The following is a 27,638-nucleotide window of genomic DNA, read 5'->3' as shown; positions in this document are numbered from 1 at the left end:
CCTGGCTGCCATATTGTATTCAAATTTTATATTCCTCCTAATTTGTAGAAACCTTGACCCAACAAAAATCTGTTCTGATTCTTCTTAGACCGTACTACAGAGATGCTATATACCAACTTTCAACGTCATTGACCCTGTTGTTGTGGAGACAATTTTAAGTGATTAAACTGATATTTTATCATATCTCATAATTATGCAAAATCAATGTATTTCAGTATAAGGTTAGGAGTCTCCTTTTGTTGGATAGTGGTAAGTATGGGGCTAAAATATTTTCAAATATTTTTGATGACCTTGAATGACCTTTGACCTACTTAAGTGTATCTCAGTCACCGTTCAACTTGGAACACTGTTGCACTAAACGGCTTACAATTCGGCACACAGATACAACTCATGGCAAGCCATTTCTGATGACATCACCACATAGCTATCTTCATGACAGACAGACAGACAGACAGTTAACTTTCTAAATCAAGACGTGATTTCAAGTGGTTTGAAAATGTATAGTTTCACGACAGCGCATTGATTTATGAAATTGGCGCAAACGCAAATTCAGGAGTGCTCAGAAAGAATCTACGGCTTAGGATAAAATGCTGCAGTCAAATAGTTTATTTCGGTTTCCAAAAAACTCTTAAACTGACTATATGTACAAAATTTTGGTTTCAACACTAAACTTTCCCACCAAACGTAATTTATGTGTACATGTTTCGTTGCTCAGTACTTCCTCTTGCAATTAAGGAAGGCAGCAGACACATTGCTCCATCAGAGGCGCTTTCTAACTGAAGACATTTCCAGAGTATCTCTCAAGGTGGCTGGAGGATTTTTAGACCTGCACTTTTGCCCCGATCAAATTTGCAACTTGGACATTCTTCATCTAGTAACAGGAATATCTCTTCACGCAATTCAACTTCTGTGTCTCACAAATTTTTGTCTCATTAAATATCGTGAAAGACTGAACGTTTTTCACAAGATGTGATGATTCAAGCAATTATTTTAAGAGACCCAGGAAAAAAGGCGTACAGAATGGCATGGCGATGGAAATAAGAATAATCCGTACAAATCCCATGGCCAAACTATAGTACAAATCCCATGGCCAAACTATTATGCCGTTCATACACAGGCCATTGAAACGTCTCTGAAACGGTTCTGGGCCAATACTGACACAGAAAGTTATGTGTGGACACTCCGAAATGGTTCTGAAGCGTTTCAGATTTGAGACGGTTTAGTCGGCCCGACCAGAGCCGTTGTAGGGATTAACTCTATCCGCAAATCGCTGTGTGGACAGACTGAGCCGCTTCAGAAGCGTTTCAAACGCCCTCACGCGACAGGTATTTGTAACATAAAACAAACAACAGCCAACACACAATATTCACTTTCGCCATGGCTGCCGAACACAGTACTACATCTCGCGGTATACTGGTCCGACGAAGAGATAAGCTTGATACCAAACCCTATCAATTCGACCAGAAAAAATTCATTACGATTTGAAAAACGTCGAATTAATAGGAAATTAAAACTGCCGAAATAATTTAGTGGTCGAATTTAATTTGGAACGACCAGGATGAAATTTAAGCGAGACATTTTTGCCATGTTGAGACTGCTTCAAAGCATGGACTGTGAAATTTTGTGAGGTCGACAAATTTCGTAACAAAAAAACCTCAAACGCACGTTGGTGTCACATCAAAATCAAAGTGGCCGCGATTACAAACGGAACAATCTGTGAGACTGCCACCGCCGCTCGACGGACGACACGTAAGTTGACATCGTGTGCCAGCCCTTGGAAATATATTGTAACTCCTTGACAGGCAGATGAGATAGTCTTATAGCGTTTGATGCATTGAAAGTTTGTAAAAATAATAAAAAATGACATCACCGATCATAAGAAACGTGGTGTTGAAGATAATAGTTTTTAAAGAAGACTATGACGACCATATTTCTGTAAGTATTATCTAACTTTAGAAACCAACATCTGAAGATTTACTTCCACCAACACTTTTGGATTTGTTCCACTCTTTATTATAAGATTAGTCGAATTTCTGGAAAGTAGGTGTACATTTTCGATGTCTGTGTATCGTCTACACCGAAGTCATATCCGAAAGAGTATAATCAGTTCGCGACAGCGTAAACCTCTCTCTCCCTCTCTCTCTCCGGCATTTCAATGTTTTATATTGTCGACGTTTATATATCAGTCTGAAGTTTCAGGTCACTGCTCATTGCAAGTAGTTGATGTCAATTTTTCCGTATCGGGCATGGTCTCTATCGTCACTCTAATTGTTAGTGTTTTCCTGTTATAAATTATATTCCATATCAAACTCAAAACACAACGTGAACAACGCTGATAATATATTGCATATTTCGTATCGAAAACCGGTAAAGTTCGTAACTGGGACATGTCACGCCCTGGAGAAAGTTCATCACCATCGATCGAATGTCCGTGGCGCTTTTGATTCCAAATAGACATATTGAAATGCACAGGGAACTTCGCGGTATGGCAATTATATGAACTTTACCTTGAAGAAAGTCTGTGACTTTAAACTGGCCGTACAACCAACAATAAACGTGGCGGAGCAATGATACCGATTTCAGAGACTTCGATTTTTTTTTCATTGCGACCTCGACCGCTGGTGAGAGCGAGTCGTCTATTTTTTCCCACTGGCTATTTGGATTTGAATTTTCAATTGCCATCTTGCGCTAAGTTAAAGCTAAAAACAAGACGGGCGTTCTCTGTAAATCAATAAGCCTTTTGAATATGAAAAAATCGGACATCTGAACCTCAACACGCAGCTTGAAAGTTGTTCTCCGAATCAGGACAGGGACATCGGCCCGGGACATCGGTGAGGCCGGATTTCACGTAGTAGCTATGGAAACCGACGGCTCTGTCTATGGTTCGTTGTAAGAAACCATGCGATGTACGCTCCCTCGGGCCGTGGAATTTCGCCGTATCGCCCCTACAGACTACACCTTCTATTACCTAAACATGCTATTAAACAATTACACGATAGTTCAGTAACATATATCTTCATTAATCTACCGATCATCCACCGTCGAACACTTCGAAAACAATGGTCGCGGTCACGGATTCAAGGACGTTCACAAGAAGAAATTATCAATAAGTGGCGCGCAGAATTATTTTTACTGGTTTTGAGAACTTCTAAAATAACTTGTAATCTGTATATCTTCACACATCGAACCGATATTGTATACCTATCACCGTCGAGAACCGATATTGTATACCTATCACCGTCGAAGTTTATGTCTTTCACTGTAGAGTTCTTTTTATCCAAAACACATATTCAGAAGAGTCCCACAGAGCAGTCAAATGAAAGGATAATTGCTTCAAGCGAATGAAATTGCACGAAAGAATGAAAATCAACAGCACACCATGGACGTGATTTAAAACAATAGAGCTTGTGAATAGGACTATTTGAGTAAAAAGTGCCGTTTTTCTCGCAATTTTAGCAACTGTAACGACCCTTTATTCTTTAATACCTTTCCATAATTGAATTAAACTAGGTTTAGGGCTTATACACACAGTGTACACTGATGTACAGAACTTTAAAAAGTATTCTGCTGGTAACGAACAGGGGTTTACACTCTAATGGGCGCAGTAAAACAATGGTCACGTCCATAGATTCAAGGACGTTCACGATGGCAAATAGTGCAGTGTCGTAAAATTGCTTAGACTAGTTTTAAGAACAGTACAATATCTGGTCATCGGTGTACCGCTACCTGTGAATCGAAAACAACAAGTGTAGACCTATAGCTTCGAAATTTTATGGGAGAGACACCACGACTGAGACCGACAGTAGCATAACAAACTATTCCCAATTGTTCGTCGTGTTTAATACAGACATCTCTGTAGGTGATTCTGGTTTCTCTTGAATCAAAAGTCCGACATTGACAAAATTGACATAAAATAAGTCCGAAAAGTTATGTTTTATTCAACTAACTGATTCATCTCCTTTGATATCCCCTATTAGCTACATGTAAACAGTCCGGAAAGACTGACATCGATGTCTCCCGGGCCCCCATTTCTTCACCGTTTTGCAAAACATCTCATCAGCCGGACGCATGGGCAATATCTTTGTACGTTGGTCAAAACTAATGACAGTATAGGTCAGGATGTAACATCGGTCAAAGTAATATTGAATATGGAAGACGAAAATGCTTTCATTGATTGACAAAAATGAGAGGGAACGAGTCAGTAAATATCGAACCATAAAGGGGAGATCGAGACTGCCATCCCCCATGATTAATCAACTGGGAACAAAATATATATTTCGATCAACAGACTTACACAACCAGAGACAGCATTTTTATTCAGCTGTAAAATAAGTCACCGCCTTTCCTATAATAACACCCCGTTTGCGTTTCGATCTACTCTGCTCTGTCTCCAATCGGTATGGCCGTCGGGTTTCGCCTGCCGTACTGACTGATACATGGTTATTTCTTCACATATTTTTTCATCGTTTGGCATAAAATACAGCATCTCTTTGGTGCACAAGGCAAATCAACGTTTAGAAGGAAAGTCACAGGAGGTTAGGATATTATATACCGTAGGTGAAATTAGAATGGAATGTTGAAGAAAAGACTTATCAGTCGACAAAATTGCCATAAACCGAGAATTGAGATTTGTCTATATGATTTATTAATTGGGAACAAAAATATTCGATTGAGTCATTAAGTTTGTGTTTGATTCGTTTTAAAATGTGTTCCTACATTCTTATCCGATTGTTTGTGTTAATAAAAATGTTTGTTTCGCCTCGGATATTTGTAGGGAAGTTGGATTAGTGTGGACGGTAATGTTTTGTTTGTGTGAGGAAAGCTTATGGCGAGGCGAAACAAACATTTTTATTAACACAAACAATCGGATAAGAATGTAGGAACACAATTTAGAAACGAATAAAACACAAACTCGACACAAAACATTTTGGATAGTTCGGTGGGGAGCCTCTTTCACATTCTTTACAGCCAGTACGACGTCGTTCGTTTCAGCCATCTTGTTATGCAGTATGCTTGGCCATACACACCTTTTGAACTCGAGAGGGCGCATTAAGACGTCTTAAATATCAAAACAATGGCTTAATTTTGTGAGTATGGACACGAGCGGACCCAAACTATTAATCCCCTGTGTTTACAAATCACAAATAAAGTCGCTGAAACGTTTCAATTTTTGCCTGTATGAACGAAGTATATATTACTAATCCCATGGCCAAACTATAGTACAAATCCCATGGCCAAACTATAGTACAAATCCCATGGCCAAACTATAGTACAAATCCCATGGCCATAACTATAGTACAAATCCCATGGCCAGACTATAGTACAAATCCCATGGCCAAACTATAGTACGGTACAAATCCCATGGCCATAACTATAGTACAAATCCCATGGCCAAACTATAGTAAAAATCCCATGGCCAAACTATAGTACAAATCCCATGGCCAAACTATAGTACAAATCCCATGGCCAAACTATAGTACAAATCCCATGGCCAAACTATAGTACAAATCCCATGGCCAAACTATTACGAACTATAGTACAAATCCCATGGCCAAACTATAGTACAAATCCCATGGCCAAACTATAGTACAAATCCCATGGCCAAACTATAGTACAAATCCCATGGCCAAACTATAGTACAAATCCCATGGCCAAACTATAGTACAAATCCCATGGCCAAACTATAGTACAAATCCCATGGCCAAACTATAGTACGGTACAAATCCCACGGCCAAACTATAGTACAAATCCCATGGCCAAACTATAGTACAAATCCCATGGCCATAACTATAGTACAAATTCCATGGCCAACTATAGTACAAATCCCATGGCTAAACTATAGTACAAATCCCATGGCCAAACTATCGTACAAATCCCAAGGCCAAACTATAGTACAAATCCTATGCCCAAACTATAGTACAAATCCCATGGCCAAACTATAGTACAAATCCCATGGCCAAACTATAGTACAAATCCCATGGCCAAACTATAGTACAAATCCCATGGCCAAACTATAGTACAAATCCCATGGCCAAACTATAGTACAAATCCCATGTACAAACTATTGTACAAATCCGATGGCCAAACTATAGTACAAATCCCATGGCCAAACTATAGTACAAATCCCATGGCCAAACTATAGTACAAATCCCATGGCCAATCTATCGTACAAATATTTCGATGCGAACATCAACGGTGGTACCTGTTCTCTACCTTTACTTCCCGGTGTGCTGAAAAATGTCCACCAATGAACACGTATGTTTATAGAAATAAAAGTCGATGTTGACCATATAACGATACACAAATCTGATGCCCGGGGATTGTAAATATTACTCGTTTTACATAGCAAGAAACAAAATCATAGCTGCCGCATTGCACTCACCGAGTGCAGTCTCAACTGACCTGAAGGGCTACATTAAATGTTGCCGAAGCCTGATGTTTTTGACGATGAGTCACTAATAGAATGATTATGTTTCTGTTCAGAAATCATAATCAGACATTTACACTAGACTTGTTTCAAGTCTGTGAATTAAAAAAAATCATTTCTAATAGTTTCTCCCGTATCTCTAGACTTGGTTCAAGTCGGTGAATTTAAAAAAAATAAAATCATTTATAATAGTTTCTCTTGTGTCTCTCCTATTTCGTACAAACCTATCCGGAATTTGGCAGCTCACGCCAGGTTTTCCCAGCGATTGAATGCGTCACGTTTGAGTCTGCGCAGTAGTGAGTTAGTTTCTGCCGGATGTGATTCCGGGTGAAACTCCGCTGTATAGCGTTCACTCCACTCATCGCGTTCACCCTACTCATCGCGTCCACTCACGCGCGCGTTTCACATGAAAGCAAAATACAAATCATTGCGTATGGCGCGTAATGCATGCCAAAATTAACATCCGTTTTCTTACACCACTGACCGAATTTTTCCACTAGTCATCCACATTCGGCTTGCCGATTTCTGAACCCACTCACTGAATTATTCAAGTGGTTAGCGATTTCTGAACCCACTTACTGCATCCTTCACGTGGTCAGCGATTTCTGAACCCACTCACTTACATTCAAGTGGTTAGCGATTTCTGAACCCACTCGCTGAATTCTTCATGTGGTCAGCGTTTTCTGAACCCACTCACTGAATTCTTCATGTGGTCAGCGTTTTCTGAACCCACTCACTGAATTCTTCATGTGGTCACCGTTTTCTGAACCCACTCACTGAATTCTTCATGTGGTCAGCGTTTTCTGAACCCACTCACTGAATCCTTCAACTGGTTAGCGATTTCTGAACCCACTCACTGAATCCTTCAACTAGTCAGCGATTTCTTAACCCACTCACTGAATCCTCCAAGTGGTTAGCGATTTCTGAACCCACTCGCTGAATTCTTCATGTGGTCAGCGATTTCTGAACCCACTCACTGAATCCTTCAACTGGTTAGCGATTTCATGACGATGCTGAAGTTATTTTCGTATTCGTTTTCGTATTCGTTTTCGTATTCGTATTCGTATTCGTATTGGAGTCACTGACAAAATTTTTATTTTTAGTCCAAATTTCGTACGTATTATATAAAAGTTCTGTCTTTACAGAACTTAAAGTGCTTTTATATGACAATATATCAATACTTCAATATTGAGAATGTAAGTTGAAAAAGATCCAATCTTTTTAGGCCCTAGATTGAAAGATATCGTTGCTATAATTAGAGGAGAGATTTTAAAAACAAACGGCCAGTACACAGGCACTCCTTAGCTGGGTAGTCTGTTGAATAGATCGATTTTCGGTTCGATCTATCGATCCCGTAGTCGATATGCGCGCCATTGAAACCAAAATACTCACTAGGTTACAGTGGCGGGCATACTGACCACGGGATCGATAGATCGAGCCGAAAATCGATCTATTTAGCAGACTACCAAGCTATTAGCGCCTGTGGGCCAGTAGTAGTCTTTGGAGGAAAGATTTTTTAAACAAACATCATTTTCGTATTCGTATTCGTATTCGTATTAACTTTATCACAACAACCAACTTAAACATTCTGTTGACATCATTAGTATCGATAATGGAAATTTAGCTGACCCGCCCAATTTGACGAGTTGTAAACTTAAAAGGTAATTTTCTTGTTTTAAACTGATATCTCTGAGAAAGTGATCGTCATAACGACAGTGAATGCAGGGCTCAACGTTATCGCATGCCCCTAAGTCGATGACATGCTATATTTAGACTGCTGTCGCAAAGAAAATATCATCTCATATGATGTGGGAAAGCGTCATAAAAGAAAACGAGATGAACAAAATGGTATCATAGGCCTATGTCCCGATCGGTACATTTGTTTCCCTATTATTAAATTTATGTGTGAGCTGTTGTCAGAGTCTTTATTTCAGTACGGCCCATCTCTTTTCTTTCCTTGCGTTTGCGTCAACTGTCATTGCCAGAACATGTTGATCAACTTGCGTTATGATAAGACACACCAGAATGCATGGAAATTAATTTGTATCGCGAAATATCGAGAAATACCTGTATTCTATGATAAATAGACTTCAGCTAGTCTAGTAGCTGTCGCAACTGGCTCGATCGGTTTCCGTCATTTGTTACTGTGCGATCCAGTTTTAGTGTTACGCAGTTTGCCCCGCTCTACAACTCCGTTCTGCAGGTCACTCCGAAAACTTTCAGCAGTACTATTTTGGGGGACCAATTAAGCCGCTAGCCGTAGATAGCTCCTTTTTTCAACAAAAACTCTGAATAGAAATGCAGCAACTATCAACTTTCGATAGATATTTTGTAGGCAAGAGAACAAAACTCAAACGTATATGCGCATTTAATCCTAGCTGTGATATCGCAGCGGTACTTGTGGCGTGTATCGAACTCGCTCGGGTCATTGAGGTCATCGCCACAGTACCATCCATGGTCTGTTCTCTACTACCTCCATGGTTCTACATAATTGCAGTCGCTACCCGGCAGATTTGCCATGATATTTCAATAAAGTTGCTTGTTATTTAGATCTAGCTGAAAACAAAAACCTTTATGAAACAGGATAATCCAGTCCAAGCTTGATGAAATCGATGCTTTGATCTGCTTTCCAAAGGACGATTTCCGGAAATGGTCTAGCCGGTCACATGCCACTAACGCAAATATTCATTACGCACGTGAACGCATGAAACATGTTGCAGTTACTGGTTGCTTGTTTTCCCTTGTCAGCTATATTTTGATGACATTTTATGCTGGGATTATGATTGGTTCATTTGAAATGATGTGACAGCACTAAAACTGCTTCTGATACTTGATTGGATTGTAGTAAAATTTATCATTAAATTCATGGGATATTTTGACAGATCATTCAAGATAACATCAGCAGACACATTGGCAGCGCTGTGCAGAGGAGAGAACGCGCTCAAACCTCTGAGTAACTCCGCTCAACGGCTATGCTTATTCAATGCGTATTTTGGGGTCGTGGCCTTTCAGGACAATGCTCCGTGAACACTGAGCGAATATATGTTGTATTTGATCACGTATACGGTATGGAGAAATGTCTTGAAAAAAATTCAGTTGCAATCTCATAAAATTTGGTCGCCTATGCGACTGAAAATGGTCGCTACTTTGAGCCCTGATTGAATGTAATACATGAATTATCGGTCGGTCCGGTTTTATGTATAATATTCTCACATCTTTACTCTGAAAGATAAACTACCTATTGTCATTGATTTATGTTACTTTCTCCCCTGTAGCAGCACGTACAACTTCGTCGTAACTTGCAATTTTGTAATTTTTGCCTTACCGCACTCCCTGAGTTTTGTAAAGTATTGTATTGTATTGTTGTTATAATTTATTTCAGGTCTACGTAGAGCCATATCAAAATCAAGTAAAATACTTGAAATACAAATTGTAAATGGATATGATCATTCTAAAGTGAGTCCAAAAGGATGACCGGATATAACAATTTTCACATTTTTTTATTCAGATGGTTGTCCTAGACAAGTCCCCCGTTCATCATAGCTTTCAACAGTCACCCGTTTTGCAGCGCCTCACAAAAATCTGCCCTCCCCGCAAAACAATGGTACAGTCCAGGGCAGCTCCTTTGCATCCGCTCTCACGAGTCCCATTACTTGGCACTGACCACCTGATTTCGGGGTGCATCCAGCTGCCCGGTCAAGAGACATTGGCAAGCGAAGATGCTACCTTACCAGATCCCAACCGATTTTAAGTATTTTTTTTTCAAATAAAATGAAGTGAACAAAATTCTTTAATATCTACAAATGCAAATTTATGTAAATTTAACCAAATTTGGCAGATGAAATTACGAATCAAATTATCACAATATTTAAACCTCAGTAAATATCGTATATTGCACGTTTCATACCTGAAACCTGGACTAAAAATAACAATTTCTGTCAGTGACTCCAATACGAATACGAATACGAATACGAAAACGAATACGAAAACGAATACGAAAATAACTTCAGCATCGTGATTTACGAACCCAAGTCACTGAATTCTTCAAGTACTGAACTCCCTAAGCTCAACTTCATTAGTTTCTACTTATGACACGAAACAAGACCCCTACGTCACACAGCGTCATGCCTACGTCAAATGTCGTCACAAAAATTGTGGTGTCAATTTTTACTAGAATGCTAAGGGGTCGAAATTTACTTTGACCTCTGAGTTTTACGTCGACAACAAGTGCGTTTACGTCAACTAACACACTCTGTCAGTGGATTATTTTTATTTTATTTTTTCTTCCAGGCCTTAAAGCCCCATTATTTTTTAACTTTTATCCTTTTTTGTTCGAAATTACATGTTATTCCCTTTCATCCATCTTGAAATCTTGTTCAGTGAAGAAATAAGCCAAATTTGTGCTTCTGTATATAGTGACATAAAAACGCTAAATACTGCCCGATCGAGTTGGATTGCCGCGCGGGTTTGTTGACACGCACATGTATACGTCTTGCAGCATGCCTCGCAGGAAGGATCGCTCGCATGGAAGTACAGCTCTCGTCATCGTACGGTTTCAGAAAAACGACAATATGGTAATTGAATATCGTAATTTAACTGCCTGTAGCTAGATTTAACTTTACCAAAGGCGACAGAAACCTCTACATTCAGTGTTGATAACTGACTTTGAAGTCTTAAATTTCAGCTTCGAATGATCGTGATGACAATAGCCTTAACACAGAAGTGATATTTGCAATCAATACCGTTATTTCACGGTGACCTGTAATGGTTCTACTCCGGAATAAAAAGGACGCGATGCGTACGCCGTTCTACATACTCAGTACGCCCAAATAATCACGTGATGCCGGTACAAACAAACCCACATGTGTACTGAACGCGTATGGAAATACACGTACGTCTGTGCGCGTTTGCGCACATGGCTTTGTTTGTACTGTGGTCGATTCGAATTCCGGGTTGGCCTATTGATTTTGAGATGTACAGTCGTGCAAAATTAATTCAGTCCGGTGATTCTTTTAACGTGTCTTTACTCTGTACTTGATGGTGAAATAAATTTCTTCTGGTATAATGTCTCGCATTTGTTTTTTATAACTCGTCGCCACGTGACTTTCTTTTGTTGAAAAAGTGTCCATTTTACAAGTTCTTTTGTTAAAAGTGTCCGATTTACTAGTAAACCTGACAGTTTTTGGGGCGACTTGCAGCGATTTCGAAGCTGTTATCCTATTGGTTGGCTGAATCTTACCAATATAATTAAAACAATACAAATAAACTCCCTAAGTTGCTGTGAATAGTGACAATCGACCAATCAGATATAACCTTGCAAACACGCTGCGAGTCAGCCGCAGTTTTTAACAAAAGAACTGTCCGATTTATTAGCAAATCGGACACTTTTAAACAAAAGAACTTGTAAATCGGACATTTTTTAAACAAAAGAAAGCCAGGTGGTAATAATAAAATATTCGGTTATGGAAATTAGAAAGCATGGTTAGAACAATGGGCACGAGGCGGAGAGTGGTATAACTAAGTTAAAACAAGGAACGTTCCTAGGAAACGATAAAAGGAAATGTTCTTAACGTATTTAAGACCTTAGAATAGTTAAGTGTCGTATAATAAGAGGCTCTCATCAGCCAACAGTCCCAAAAAATTCCTGGGGCCATGCCGCGCCCTGCCCGGGCAAATGTCCACGGTCGCTGGCTGAATGACCTGAGAATGATTTTATTTTGTTCTCCTCTTTTCAAAAACGTACTGTTACTGTGTTTCAAAGGATACAGAACTTTGGGCAAGTAAATTTACTTTAATGTGTATCCGCGCACTTGTCTTCCCTATAGCTAAAGGCATGATACTTTGTAAATTTAAAGTTCTGAATCTCCATCAAAGATCAGCGGACATTGTCAAAATTCAATGACTGTAACGAGAAAGGAGAAAAAATCGGAAAAAAGAGGGTGAGAGAAGAGAAAAATTACAAAATAATGGAAAGAATGAAAGAAAAAAAAAAATTGTTCATCCGGAGTGGGATTCGAACACACTTGCTGGGGGGGGGGGGAAGCATTAATCCACACACCTCATGTTGTTGTATGTTTGAAGCTGCAATTTTGTTTGTATATGTTCTCGAATTCATTTTAGGGGGGCAGTTTGAGTCTCGAAAACGTGAAAATTGAGATCGCGAACACGATTTCATTGGTTGTTTATTATGAAACAGCGATAGGATTTTAGCAAGCTATGTCAGCAATTCAATTGTCAATTGAACACGTGGGTCTAAGGCTAATTATGGAGAACACACTTTTAGTCACACGTGGAAACTCTTTCAACACGAAAGCCATACATTTGAGACCACTTGATACAGCAAAATGGTGACATAAGTGTACAATTTGCATTTAATGGCAAGTTATTATGATTGTGTCGATAAGGTGCTTTTTCTTGCTTACCAACACGATCATCGTGTCGATATCCAGAACGTTATTTGGGGCCTGCCTTACGCATGGACCGAATATTAGGCTACGTTCATGCTTAGCGGTATGCCATAGCTCACTCCGAACGTCTCTAGACTACATGTCAGCCTAAGCAAATTGTGCAGATATATGTGTCATGAATTCTTTAAAAAATAAGTAAACAACAGAATCAAACCAAGAGGTTAGTTTGCTGTTGGGCCGGGTGTGCACGGGGACGACTTTGCAGTGAGGCCGGCCGGGATCTCTCTTGTGTTCGAACTTCTACCATGCCTGGAGCGCCATTAATGTTGTGCTCGCATCTAGCCGGTAATTGTACTACGGTAGTCCTTATGAGGATTAGATACCCGTTACGTTTGATATTATTTGGAAATACTTTTAAATTTACTAAGTAAGACTTTTATACTGTATTTAAGATATAATTTGTTCCTTTCTATGCATTTTCAATTACGGCAACGATATGCGAAGTTGATGGGCTGTAGGCCTACATGTATTGCCTATCATGTACATACAGCGTAGCCCGCCGGCCGTACACCAAACTTCGTTTGAGTAGACAGAGCAGAAGCAGTGCCGTCATTTATTTTCAACGAAATTTTCATAATACTGCATAATGGAAGAAACGACTAGTTCAATGATTACGATGGTGAAATATTGAATTTTTATTATATATGTTTTTCTCTCTCAATTCATTCAGCAAACTTGATCTCCGTACCGTCGGTCACAACGTGAAATGCCTTGCATGAAGCTTACAATCGACTGCCTCCAACGTTACTTTAGCTGTTCAAGACGTTTGTTTGCACGGCTCATTATAGTCGGAAAATCTGTTAACACTTACATATTTATATCTTTCCAGTATTTCGCCGAACTTTTGCGCGTCTTTGGCTGAGTCTCCAGTTTCGATTGACCAGACCTTTTCGAAGAGCATAGGTTTCTATGGACGCCACAGTATTAACAAAACTTGCGTCACAGTCCCTCTATCCATAGAGGGACTGTGCTTGGGTAGATTGACGGTGGTGTCATTACGTTTCGTCTTGTGTGTCAAGAAAGCCTGACTTCTGGTCCGGACAAGAAGTCATTTTTCACTCCTTTTACTGTTCATTGTACACGTTTTGTGAGGCGGGCTGGGCATGCGAACCACGCGATTCAGTATCTATTAGGCTACTTACTCAGTAAAGATTCATTTCCGGGTCACATCTTACAAGCTTTGATAAAGACCCCCTAGCGTAATGGTCAGCCACCTTCAGAATCCGTGAGTGAATTTGACGGGTCTCTTTTTGAGTGACCGGATTATGATAGAAAAAATATCAAGTCTGCTGGGGTGCCTAGCGGAATGTAGGCAAGTAGTCAAAGGATTCGGTGAGTTGGTTCAGCAATCGCTGACCACTTGAAGGATACGGTCAGTGAGTTCAGAAATCGCTAACTAGTTAAAGGATTCAGCGAGTGGGTTCAGAAATCGCTAACCACTTGAATGTCAGTGAGTGGGTTCAGAAATCGCTAACCAGTTGAAGGATTCAGTGAGTGGGTTCAGAAAAACGCTGACCACATGAAGAATTCAGTGAGTGGGTTCAGAAATCGCTGACCACATGAAGAATTCAGTGAGTGGGTTCAGAAATCGCTGACCACATGAAGAATTCAGCGAGTGGGTTCAGAAATCGCTAACCACTTGAATGTAAGTGAGTGGGTTCAGAAATCGCTGACCACATGAAGAATTCAGTGAGTGGGTTCAGAAATCGCTGACCACATGAAGAATTCAGTGAGTGGGTTCAGAAAACGCTGACCACATGAAGAATTCAGCGAGTGGGTTCAGAAATCGCTAACCACTTGAATGTAAGTGAGTGGGTTCAGAAATCGCTGACCACGTGAAGGATGCAGTAAGTGGGTTCAGAAATCGCTGACCACTTGAATAATTCAGTGAGTGGGTTCAGAAATCGGCAAGCCGAATGTGGATGACTAGTGGAAAAATTCGGTCAGTGGTGTAAGAAAACGGATGTTAATTTTGGCATGCATTACGCGCCATACATTGCGTTTACTCCACTCAAACATTCACAAATCACAGACTTGAACCAAGTCTACCGTATCTCTTCAATTTCATACAAACCTATTTTGATTTTGGCAGCCGAGGCAAGGTTTTCCCAGCGATTTAACGCGTTACCTTTGAGTCTGCGCAGAAGTGGTTAGTTTCTGCTTCCGGGAGAAACTCCCCTGTATCGCGTCATACAACCCACTCATCGCGTTCACCCCACTCCCTCGTTTTCACATGGAAACAGAACAAAAATCACCGCCTTCACTCAACTCAAATATTCACAAATCACAGACTTGAACCAAGTCTACATTTACACGTAAACACCTTTGAAGTTGCATATTCGAATGGTTTGTACGAGATAATAAACCAAAACACAAGAATTGCTGCTGATTTCTTTATTCTATTATTTTATCTTATAGATTTACAGAGATAAAATCCGAAATATCAACACTGCTTTGATTGTGGAATGAAGTTATACGATTTTATCCTAGTATACTCCACCTCTACCGGTCCTAGAGAGTAGAGCAGTGGTTATCTAGAGATAAAAGGAATATCGGATTAATGTAAATAACACTATGTATGTATGTATGTATGTATGTATGTATGTATGTATGTATGTATGTATGTATGTATGTATGTATGTATGTATGTATGTATGTATGTATGTATGTATGTATGTATGTATGTATGTATGTATGTATGTATGTACTGTATGTATGTATGTATGTATGTATGTATGTATGTATGTATGTATGTATGTATGTATGTATGTATGTATGTATGTATGTATGTATGTACGTATGTACGTCTGTATGTATGTATGTATGTATGTATGTATGTATGTATGTATGTATGTATGTATGTATGTATGTATGTATGTATGTATGTATGTATGTATGTATGTATGTATGTATGTATGTATGTATGTATGTATGTATGTATGCATGCATGCATGCATGCATGCATGCATGCATGCATGCATGCATGCATGCATGCATGCATGCATGCATGCATGCATGCATGCATGTATGTATGTATGTATGTATGTATGTATGTATGTATGTATGTATGTATGTATGTATGTATGTATGTACGTATGTATGTACGTACGTACGTACGTACGTACGTACGTACGTACGTACGTACGTACGTATGTATGTATGTATGTATGTATGTATGTATGTATGTATGTATGTATGTATGTATGTATGTATGTATGTATGTATGTATGTATGTATGTATGTATGTATGTATGTATGTATGTATGTATGTATGTATGTATGTATGTATGTATGTATGCATGCATGCATGCATGCATGCATGCATGCATGCATGCATGCATGCATGCATGCATGCATGCATGCATGCATGCATGCATGTATGTATGTACGTACGTACGTACGTACGTACGTATGTATGTATGTATTTATGTATGTATCTATGTATCTATGTATCTATGTATCTTTGCCACATTTTTGCCTTCTTTCATATAAAGCAGAGTAAACTGTGACAATACGCAAAGTTTCATTCAATGTCTTTGTCTTAGCCCTCAATCTTGGAAGAGAAATTTATCAACATTCTGTATGCAAATCGGATGTCATTTTCTGGCAGATTCGAACCTCACCTAAGCACGTCTTTGTACAAGTCACGATAAATACCTACCTGGAACTTCGCAGACGAATCCTTTGGGTCTCTCATCACAGTATTCGTCATCCCATTTACCTTTGTTACCATCTCTGTACCTGTAACGTAGGACATGAGACAAACCCGTGTAAGTTTATAAAAGCTTATATCTGATAACGAATACAATTATTTGTAGCATCAGGAATCACGTGCCGTAGTAATTATTTACTACAGTTGTGTAGACAATCTTTCTACACAATTTCTATGACATAATTCTTACGTAGGAATTCTTTCTCCTTATTGTGTCTGTAGTTGGAAATTGAACAAAATGAAATTGCGATGATAATGTAAGAATGTTGCTTTGGAGTTACTCGCCAACAATACATGGCTGCTAAATTATTAGATTATTCCATGGTTTAATTTAGACCTTTTTGGGACAGTGGGGCTCATCTAAGACATAAAGCTACCCAGGCAACTCAATGATACAACTTCATCAGTCTGAGAAGATCTCATGATAACCTGCTATACACAGCTTTACCACTCTGCGTAAACACTCATTACTAATGCTTACCACAACTGTACACAGTCTTGGCCAAATTCGTCTCGTTTGTTATCATTGTCAGGCTGACCACGCGCCCAGTTCTGGTAGTCGTTCTGGCCCATCCTATCGCCATTGACCCAGTCAAATCTCCCTTCGCTCCTGCTGTCGCTCAGACCAATAAAGAATCCATGGTTTTTGATGCACTTCTTCTTATGTAGCTTGTTAGACTTGATGAGATCACGAATTTCGCCATCAACGTATCCGTTATTAAGTACGGCTAGACGACCCCTGGGACCTCCCCGGATCGAACGACATTCGCAAAGCTTTGGCTCTCTGTTGGTATGGATGGTCATCTTCATCTTGTTGACAATACACTTCATATTGGATACACTTAGGGTAGCAGTAAGAGCCAAAGCCATACGTTTTCAACGTAATAGTCGCTTTTTAACAAAAGAGAAGATGAAATGAAAAAGCTGATGATACAAATAATTATATACTGTTTAATAAAGTAAATGAACTAAAGGAATACAGATGTTGAGAAGTTAGAAGGCTCAAAGATTTAAATTAACTGATATCTCACACTAACACTTCTGTTTATTATTGCTGCCAGTATTACGTACCAGGAGTCTTTGAGTCTGAATGCAAGGATAGCAAAATTTATTGAAAGAATTTGCCTTTCGGTTTTTGGATTTTATCCTGGTATTCCGTCGTACTATAACATTTTACAGCTACATACTACAATCAACCAATCAAGACAATGGGAATCTAATCCATCATCATCATCATCATCATCATCATCATCATCATCATCATCTTTAGCAGAAGCAGTACATTAAAACTTTTAACATCATTGGAAAGACAATATTGAATGACTTACCCGCTGGTTCCTAAAGCGTTGACGAGATTCGTTGATTGCAAAAAGGAGAAATGACAAGTTGTTTAGCAACGAATGGATGCAGCAGGAATAAAAAGACATGTGTATATATATATATATATATATATATATATATATATATATATATATGCAAAGATTTAGATGGCCGTCAAAACTCTAGAGGAACAAACTGATTAATTACCGAGGGCCCTGGTTCAGCCGAAGTCCGTTTTTGTAACCTGGATACGTAGTCACAATTTTAATCATGCAGGTCATTTGCATGGGAAAGAAGTGTAAGTTTTCAAAATATCGAAGCGTTTGTGCACATGGATATCTTATGTGGTCTACCAATAACTCCAGACAGTAACATTTATAGGCGTCATTACTGATGGAATGATATGTAAGACTTCTAACGCTATCTACATGGGCTTCTGATCACCTCGGCTGATACAGATTTAATGTGCATAAGTAAAGATGCATTGTCACTGTTGACCAATTGTAACATATAGAGAGATACAAGAATTGGGGTAAGGGATGAAATACACAGCCACTGTCTCCAAAGAAAACCTCCGTTCATTACAAAAAGTTGTTCTCCCTTATTTCCACTTTTCCACCCCACCCTCCACCCCAATATCTCTCATTAGGAGAAAGTAACTGACAATACCTGCTGCTGATGTGCGGAAGCATACACCACGCACATGATGAGCATAAAAATTATCTTCAGGTCCATGGTGATCATCTGTAGGTGAAACTGACATTCGCATTTATTACATGTATTCGGGAAGGATATACAATACTTCATTCACCATAGAAACTAAAGATGCTTTAATCTAAATAGGAAACAAGGCCATCTCTTTAATTACGAAAATCTGCATTTTCATAAGAAAAACTGTGAGCACTTAAGTATGATATACGTCATATACATATGTAAAATTTAAATGAACCCTACAACCATAATTAGAAATCCCTGTAGCTTTGATTTTGACGATTATTCTTGAAACAATCGTGCAAAAGAGTGATTGACGATTAAAAATACGTATGATCAGGTTTTCTTTTAAACTTACAAATTGTGAGAATGCAATGTATACACATAAAACGCCGCCTGTATATTCCTTTACACATATTAAGATGCTCCGAAAAACTTTGGTTTATTTGTAATCGATCCTTATAATATGTACAAAGAGCACGGTTGTATCATGGTTGCTGTTAACAGCCTACGGTTGGATGCGCGTTTTCGGACAATCTAGAGTCTTACATCGATGTTGCAAAAATAATCAACAAGATAGGTTTTCTTCGGTACAGGTTATATAGGTAGAAGGGCTATTTGAAATCACTTCATTCAACCATGGATTCAATTACTACGTACAAACTTTGCACTCCTTGAGTTACTCACCGAGAGAATCTTTCACTGGAATCCTTCCCCGTCTGCACGAGTTGGTTTTTGGTTCCGATGATCGATAGTAGAAATCTATGAGAATATATAGGGAAAATATTGTCGGGGGTGTCGCCATACAACTGTCGCTGCATATCATTATTCTGTGACATGATATTTACCTACAGAGGAGTGGAAATGGGTAGCAAATATTGCAGGGACACCCCCGAGTGCAGGATAGAATGTATGAAAATACGGGGGTTGATATTTGGGTACTTAAGACCACATGTTCTGTTCAGTCGAAAAATCACTTGAGAAAAGTTTCTCAGTTGGTAAAAGATGCAACAGATGATTTCATTTCAAAACTCAATTCAATACAACGAAGTCACCTGTTTTAAATAACGAGCTGTTAATCAATATTGCCTGGCCTGTCAAAGACACAGCACAGTTGTTACGTTTAGGAGGCACCGTGGGGGCAGTGGTTAGGGTACCGGACTCACTATTGGACGACAGTGAGTTCGAGACCCGGGAGGTCCAGAGTAACGGACTCACTGTCAGAGAATGGTGTGTTCGAGACCTTAGTGTGTCCCTGAACAAAGCTCTTTACTCCTAATTGCTCCATTCGTTAGTGGGTCATAGCTTCCTTATCATTCAATTTGGTTCGCCTGTTGGATGTGAAGTTAAAAAAACATGTGTACTAGATAACAAAGCTAGAAAATAACTGAAAATATTTTCGTTTTTCATTGACCATAATGGCATATTTTGGACGTTTGTAATTCAGTCGAGATTTCAAACTTAAACTTTAAACAAATTCAATACGCTCAGAATAAAAGTTATAGGTACATCTAAATGTCTTTCCTTCCGGAAAAATAAACAAACTTTTGAACGAAATTTGTAAACTCAAGCGATTTCTATACCCGGTCCGGCGTATGGACATTTTATTTTGGTTTTGTGTTAGATGACTGGGAGATAAATCTGCATTATTTAATCATATAATGTAGAACGGACAACTTCCAGATAAACAAATATGAACATATTGGTTGTGGACTTGTCAAATGGGAGTATGAAATCTTAAGGATTTGAAAGGCTGAGGGGAAGTTGCTGCAGAGAAGAGATAGGCGGTGAGGTAGTTTTAATGGACGGATGGTCAAAAGGGGATTTAGTGGTAGTGGGAAAGGGAAAACTACTTACCGGGAAGAATCTTTCAATTCGTAGCGGGTGGCAGTTGCAATTACAAACAGTATTGCAATACCCTAGAAAACAAACAACTGCAGTTTTGCTCAACATTTCTCAAAGATGCTGGCTAACTGCCCGTGGTTTCTTAGAATGAAACGTAAAAAAAATTTGGATTGGGAAATATAAAGCAGTTCTTAACTGCTCGCTCACTAGCATAGACACAAAATATACCATCTCAATGAATTTTGATGCCCGCTCCCCACGCCCAACACTAGGCAACCCAGATCAACACAAAACCGTGCGAGCAGCATACACTGAGTATAAATTGGAATATTACCATCCTCTAAGCCCTAAATCTCCCCCAAGTTCTATCAACCACGGCATTTCCCTCCCACTTCGTATTTTCCGGTACCTGGTGTCAAACATTTTCTCCCCGTGTACTGGAAATAATGAAATTTCTTCCCCGCCCACAGTAAATGTCGATTTTTTTTCTCCCCGCCCGCTGATTAGTGTTTAAATCTGACCACGCGCTGAAAAACTTCGCAAAAACACATTTTTGCAGGAACAGCTTCACTGACAACACCTGTTTACTGGGTCTGTCTTCATTGTTGCGCAAATACCGGTAAAATTTGAAAATATCACATATCATAAAATTCCGTTATAATCGAACAGATGGTAATACAATTTCTTTCTGGCTGCGTTATCAGTACCCCCATTTCCAATGGTTTTTAATTTAGTAGGTGAAGAGGGGTCCATTTATCTGTTTCATATTACCAGACATGAAAGCAGCAGTTCAGTTGACTAAAACAGCCTGTTCTGCGTTTTTTAAGTGTCATCCTGTGTGACAAAGTGACATGACTGTTTTACCATTTTACCACGAAAAAAGACAATCACAGTTACGTTTAATAGTAAGGTAAGCAAAGCCTTGTGAAATTCATTAATTGTGGATGTTTAGGTTTCATGTTTATGAAATTTGAAAAAAATATTATGTTGAAAATGTTAATACGCGTCTTACTTCTGAACAACCCATCCACACGAAGGCTTCATAAGTATCAAGCTATAATTTCATCAGTAGATTTTGCGTACCTTAATCGAATTTGCACAAAATGTAACACCATTGGCGTTTTCATAATTTAACAATTCAGCCACTTAGAAGCTCCTACCTCTACGCCTTTGGACGTACTGCATATAACTGTTGCCGATGAGGGCAGTCAATCATGAAAATTTATGCACGTGAAAAACATTTTTTTATTTGATGCTAACGCCTTCCTCGTTTGCCGAACAAAACATTCTTTTAACAAATTCATACATATATTTAAATTAAGCCAAAGAAATTTGTGGTTCCGATAACATGCTTTTGAAAAATAGGGTATGTAGGTACTGAAAAAATTGTCAGTTTTTTTGTTTTCACCAAAACAAATATCAGTAAAGCATGCGAGTAAATTGCCAGTCTTCACGCAACTGATTCTATTAATTTTTTTCCCATATGAAAATGATATTGAAAACAGAATGTGTTTGGTACCGCGTGCAGAATAGCTCGCCATGCCGCTGACAAGAACAGACTGGTAAAGGCTTGATTTTCCTTGAACGATGACGTCATAAACAGTCATGTCACTCCATTACACAGGATAACACTTAATTAAAAAACGCAGAACTGGCTGTTATAATCAACTGAAATGTTGCTTTCATGTCTGGTAATATGAAACAGGTAAATGGACCCCTCTTCACCTACTAAAGTAAAACCATTGGAAATGGGGGTACTGATAACGCAGCCAGAAAGAAATCGTATTGCCATCTGTGCGTTTATAGCGGAATTTCATGTTATGTGATATTTCAAATTTTACTGGTATTTGCGCAACAATGAAGACAGACCCAGTAAACAGGTGTCGCCAACTGAGCTGTTCGTGCAAAAAGGTATTCGTGCGCAGTTTTTCAGCGGGCGGTCAGATTTAAAAAAACTAATCAGCCAGCGTGGAGAAAAAATCTATATTTACTGTGGGCGGGGAAGAAATTTCATTTTTTTCAGTAGACGGAGAGAAAGTGTTTGACAGTACTTACCGGAAATACGAAGGGGGGGGGGATGACGTGGCTGATAGAACTTTGGGGGGGGGATATTAAGCGCCTAACTTAGAGGAGAGCAATGTCCCACGGTATACTCAGTGTATGGTGCTCGCACGGTTATGCGTTGATCTGGGTGGCCTAGTGGGGATCTAGTAGACAATGTGGAGTTTTCGGTAGAGGGAAGAGGTAGTGGGGAGTTTGAATTGTTGTAGGGCGTTGGGAATGGGCATCGAAATTAAGTAAGATGGCATATTTTCCATACATGCTAGTGAGAGAGATGTTAAGAACAGCTTTATAATTCCCTTCCAAATTTTATTTACGTTTCATTCTAAGAAACCACGGGCAGTTAGCCAGCATCTTTGAGAAATGTTGAGCAAAGCTGCAGTTGTTTATTGTGTAGGGTATTGCAATACCGTTAGTAATTGCAACTGTCATCCGCAACAAATTGAAAGATAGACTCTTCTTGGTAACTAGTTTCCCTCTCCTCACTACCACTAAATATTCTTTTGACCATCCGCCCATTAAAACTACCTCACCGCCTATCTCTTTTCTACAGCAACTCCCCCTCAGCCTTTCAAATCTTTAAGATTTCAAACTCCCATTTCACAAGTCCACAACCAACATGTTCATATTACCAACCCTCTTTGTTTATCTGGAAATCGTCCATTCTACATTTTATGATAAATAATGCACATTTATCTCCCAGTCATCTAACACAAAACCAAAATAAAATGTCCATACGCCGGACCGGGTATAGAAATCGCTTGAGTTTACAAATTTCGTTCAAAAGTTTGTTTATTTTTCCGGAAGGAAAGACATTTAGATGTACCTATAACTTTTATTCTGAGCGTATTGAATTGTTTTAGTTTGAAGTTCAAGTTAGAAACTTCGACTGAATTCCAAACGTCCGACATCTACCATCATTGTCGATGAAAAACGCAAAATAATTTAAATAATTTCAGCGTATTGTTATTTTTTTCTTAGCTATCTAGTAAACGTAACAACTGTGCTGTGTCTTTGACAGGCCAGGCAATATTGATTAACAGCTCGTTATTTAAAACAGGTGACTTCGTTGTATTGAATTGAGTTTTGAAATGAAATCATCTGTTGCATCTTTTACCAACTGAGAAACTTTTCTCAAGTGATTTTTCGACTGAACAGAACATGTGGTCTTAAGTACCCAAATATCAACCCCCGTATTTTCATACATTCTATCCTGCACTCGGGGGTGTCCCTGCAATATTTGCTACCCATTTCCATTTCTCTGTAAGTACATATCATGTCACAGAATAATGATATGCAGCGACAGTTGTAAGGCGACACCCCCGACGATATTTTCCCTATATATTCTCATGGATTTCTACTGTCGATCATCGGAACCAGAAACCAACTCGTGCAGACGGAGAAGGATTCCACTCGGTGAGTAACTAACGGAGTACAATTCTTGGTTGTAGCGATTGAATCCACGATGAAGTGATTTCAAATAGCCTTTCTACCTTCGAAACCTGTATAGAAGAAAATCCATGTAGTTGATTTTTTTTGTAACATCCACGTAGGACTCTAAATTGTCCGAAAACACGCTTCCAACTGTATGGGCTGTTAACAGCAACCATGATGCAACTGTGCTCTTTGTACATATCGAAAAAAGCAAATTTTAGAGAAACATCTTTATATGTGCAAAGGAATATATAGGCCGTAGTTGTTACATGTACATATAGCATTCTCACAATTTGTAAGTTTTAAAAGAAAACCTGATCATGCGTATTTTCAATCATCAATCACTCAATGTGAATGATTGTTTCAAGAGTTATCGTTTCAACAAAAATTCAATACGCTTAGAATCAAGGTGTGTTGTTTCATTCAAATTTTACATATGTAAGTTACGTATATCATAGTTAAATGCTCAGTTTATCTTACGGAAATGCAGATTTTCGTAATCCAAGAGATAGCCTTGTTTCCCATTTAGATTAAACACTTACTCGACTTACATCTTTAGTTTCTGTGGTGAATGAAGTATTGTATATCCTTCCGGAATACATGTAACTAATGTGAATGTAAGTTTCATCTGCAGATGATCGCCATGGACCTGAAGATAATTTTTATGCTCATCGCGTGCGTGGTGTATGCTTCCGCACAGGTATTGTCAGTTACTTTCTCCTGACGAGCATGGGGGTGGGGGTGGGGTGGAAAAGTGGAGATAAGGGCCCTGGGGGAATTTTTTTGTAACGAACTTGATTTTCTTTGGACAAAGTGGCTGTGTACTTTATCCCTTACCCAATTCTTGTATCTCCATATGTTACAAGTGGTCAATATTGGCCATGCATCTTTACTTATCCAAAGAAAATCTGTATCTGCCGAGGTGATCAGAAGCTCATGTAGATAGCTTTAGATGATAGCTCATATCATTCCCTCAGTAATCATGCCTATAAAAGTTACCGTCTGGAGTTATCGGTAGGCCTTATAAGATATCCATGTGCACAAAGGCTTCGATATTTTGAAAACTTACACTTTTTTCCCATGCAAATAACTTGCATGATTAAAGTTGTGACTACGTATCCAGGTGACGACAACGGTGTTCAGCTGAACCAGGACAATCCAGTCCGTAATTGATGAGTTTGTTTCTCTAGAGTTTTGACTGCCATCTCAATCTTTGCACAGTTTCATTTTTATTCCTGCTGCATCCATTCGTTGCTAAACAACTTGTCATTTCTCCTTCTTGCAATCAACGAATCTCGTTATCGCTTTAGGAACCAGCGGGTAAGTCATTCAGTCTTTTCTTTCCAATGTTGTTAAAAGTTTTAATGTATTGCTGCTGCTAAAGATGATAATAATGATGATGATGAGTTAGATTCCCATAGTCTGGATTTGTTGATTGTAGTATGTACCTGTAAAATGTTAAAGGACCACGGAATACCAGGATAAAATCCAAAAACCGGAAGGCAAATTCATTTCAATAACTTTTGCTATCCTTGCATTCAGGCTCATAGGTTCATGTACGTAATACTGGCAGCAATAATGAACAGAAGTGTTAATGTGAGATATCAGTTAATTTAAATATTTAAGCCTTCTATCTTCTCAACATCTGTATTCCTTTAGTTCATTAACTTTATGAAACAGTAATTATTTGTATCATCAGCTTTTTCAGTTCATCTTCTTCTTTGTTAAAAGCGACTGTTACGTTGAAAACGTATGGCTCTTACTGCTTCCCTAAGTGCATCCGATATGAAGTGTATTGTCAACAAGATGAAGATGACCATCCATACCAACAGAGAGCCAACGCCGTTTGCCGATCTCGTTTCATCCGGCGAGGTTATGCCGGTCGTCTAGCCGTACTTAATAACGGATACGTTGATGGCGAAATTCGTGATCTCATCAAGTCTAACAAGCTACATAAGAAGAAGTGCATCAAAAACCATGGATTCTTTATTGGTCTGAGCGACAGCAGGAGCGAAGGGAGATTTGACTGGAAAAATGGCGATAGGATGGGCCAAAACGACTACGAGAACTGGGCGCGTGGTCAGCCTGACAATGATAACAAACTGGACAGAAGGAATGGCCAAGACTGCGTACAGATGTGGTAAGCATTAGTAATAATGAGTTTTTACGCAGAGTGGTAAAGCAGTGTAAAGCAGGTCATCATAAGATCTTCTCTGATTGATGAAGTGATATCATTGAGTTGCCTGGGTAGCTTTTTGTCTTAGATGACTTCCACTGTCCCAAAACGGTCCAAATTAAACCATGAAATAATCTATACTAATTTAGCAGCCATGTATTGTTGGCGAGCAGGTAACTCCAAAGCAACTGTATTACATTCTTACATTATCATCGCTATTTCATTTTGTTCAATTTCCCACTACAGACATAGTGAGGAGAACAAATTCCGTATTCGAATTATGTCATAGAAATTGTGTAGAAAGAGTGTATACACAAATGTAGAAAATGATTACTGCGGCATACAATTCCTGTTGCTACAAATAATTGTATTCGTTATCAGAAATAAGCTTTTATAAACTTACACGGGTTTTTCTCATGTCCTACGTTACAGGTTCAGAGATGGTAACAAAGGTAAATGGGATGACGAATACTGTGATGAGAGACCCAAAGGATTCGTCTGCGAAGTTCCAGGTAGGTATTTATCGTGACTTGTACAAAGACGTGCTTAGCGAAGGTTCGAATCTGCCTGGAAAGTGACATTCGATTTGCATACATAATGTTTATGGACTTCACTTTCAAGGATTGAGGGCCAAGACTAAGACATAAATTAAACATAATTATATGAAGGTTTGCATATTGTCACAGTTTACTGTGTTTCATATGAAAGAAGGCAAAAATGTACATCATATATACATACATACGTGCGTGCGTGGGTTCCAAGCTCCCTTTGAACCGCATGCATGCATGCATGCATGCATACATACATACATACATACATACATACATACACACATGCATGCATGCATGCATGTATGCATGAATACATACATACATACATACATACATACATACATACATACATACATACATACATACATACATACATACATACATACATACATTACATACATACATACATACATAATACATACATACATACATACATACATACATACATACATACATACATACATACATACATACATACATACATACATACATACATACTTACATACATACATAGTGTTATTTAAATTAATCGGATATCACTTTTATCTTTAGATCCCTACTGCCACACTCTTGCAAAGTAACTAGGACCGGTAGAGGTGGAGTATACTAGGATATAATCGTATAACTTCATTCCACAATCAAAGCAGAATTGTTATTTCTGATTTTATCTCTGTAAATCTATAAGATAAATAGAATAAAGAAGTCAGCAGCAATTCTTGTGTTTTGGTTTATTATCTTGACAACGGCTTCGTAAATTTCACACCATTCGGAGTTGCAACTACAAAGGTGTTACAAGTGTAAGTGTAGATTTAATTTGTGAATGTTTGAGTTGGGTGAACGCGATGATTTTTGTTCTGTTTGCATGTGAAACGCGTGAGTGGGGTGTATGATGCGATGCAGGGGAGATTCTCCCGGATGGCAGAAACTAACTCAT

General features: G+C 38.8%; 1 protein-coding gene and 1 pseudogene across 1 annotated transcript; one reads left to right on the top strand and one right to left on the bottom strand.

The window, feature by feature from the left end:
* Window positions 1-15,273: 15,273 nt before the first annotated feature.
* On the bottom strand, window positions 15,274-19,401 carry LOC139121201 (collectin-12-like; annotated as a pseudogene).
* A 4,518-nt stretch (window positions 19,402-23,919) lies between these two features.
* On the top strand, window positions 23,920-27,417 carry LOC139148577 (perlucin-like). Its single transcript, XM_070720065.1, has 6 exons — window positions 23,920-23,959; window positions 24,612-24,677; window positions 25,288-25,297; window positions 25,709-26,117; window positions 26,586-26,665; window positions 27,257-27,417. The coding sequence occupies exons 2-6, from the start codon at window positions 24,612-24,614 to the stop codon at window positions 27,283-27,285; spliced, it is 594 nt and encodes a 197-aa protein (XP_070576166.1). The 5' UTR covers window positions 23,920-23,959; the 3' UTR covers window positions 27,286-27,417.
* The last annotated feature ends 221 nt before the right edge of the window (window positions 27,418-27,638 follow it).

Source organism: Ptychodera flava, chromosome 2, assembly GCF_041260155.1.
Source record: "Ptychodera flava strain L36383 chromosome 2, AS_Pfla_20210202, whole genome shotgun sequence".
In the NCBI taxonomy this organism is placed as follows: domain Eukaryota; kingdom Metazoa; phylum Hemichordata; class Enteropneusta; family Ptychoderidae; genus Ptychodera; species Ptychodera flava.
This window is presented reverse-complemented; position numbering and strand designations above follow the sequence as displayed.

Coding starts and splice junctions, on each gene's coding strand:
- LOC139148577 (XM_070720065.1), top strand. CDS start 24,612: ATGATCGCCATGGACCTGAAGATAATTTTTATGCTCATCGCGTGCGTG. Junction 26,118..26,585: donor CAAGACTGCGTACAGATGTG/GTAAGCATTAGT, acceptor CCTACGTTACAG/GTTCAGAGATGGTAACAAAG. Junction 26,666..27,256: donor ATTCGTCTGCGAAGTTCCAG/GTAGGTATTTAT, acceptor TTTTATCTTTAG/ATCCCTACTGCCACACTCTT.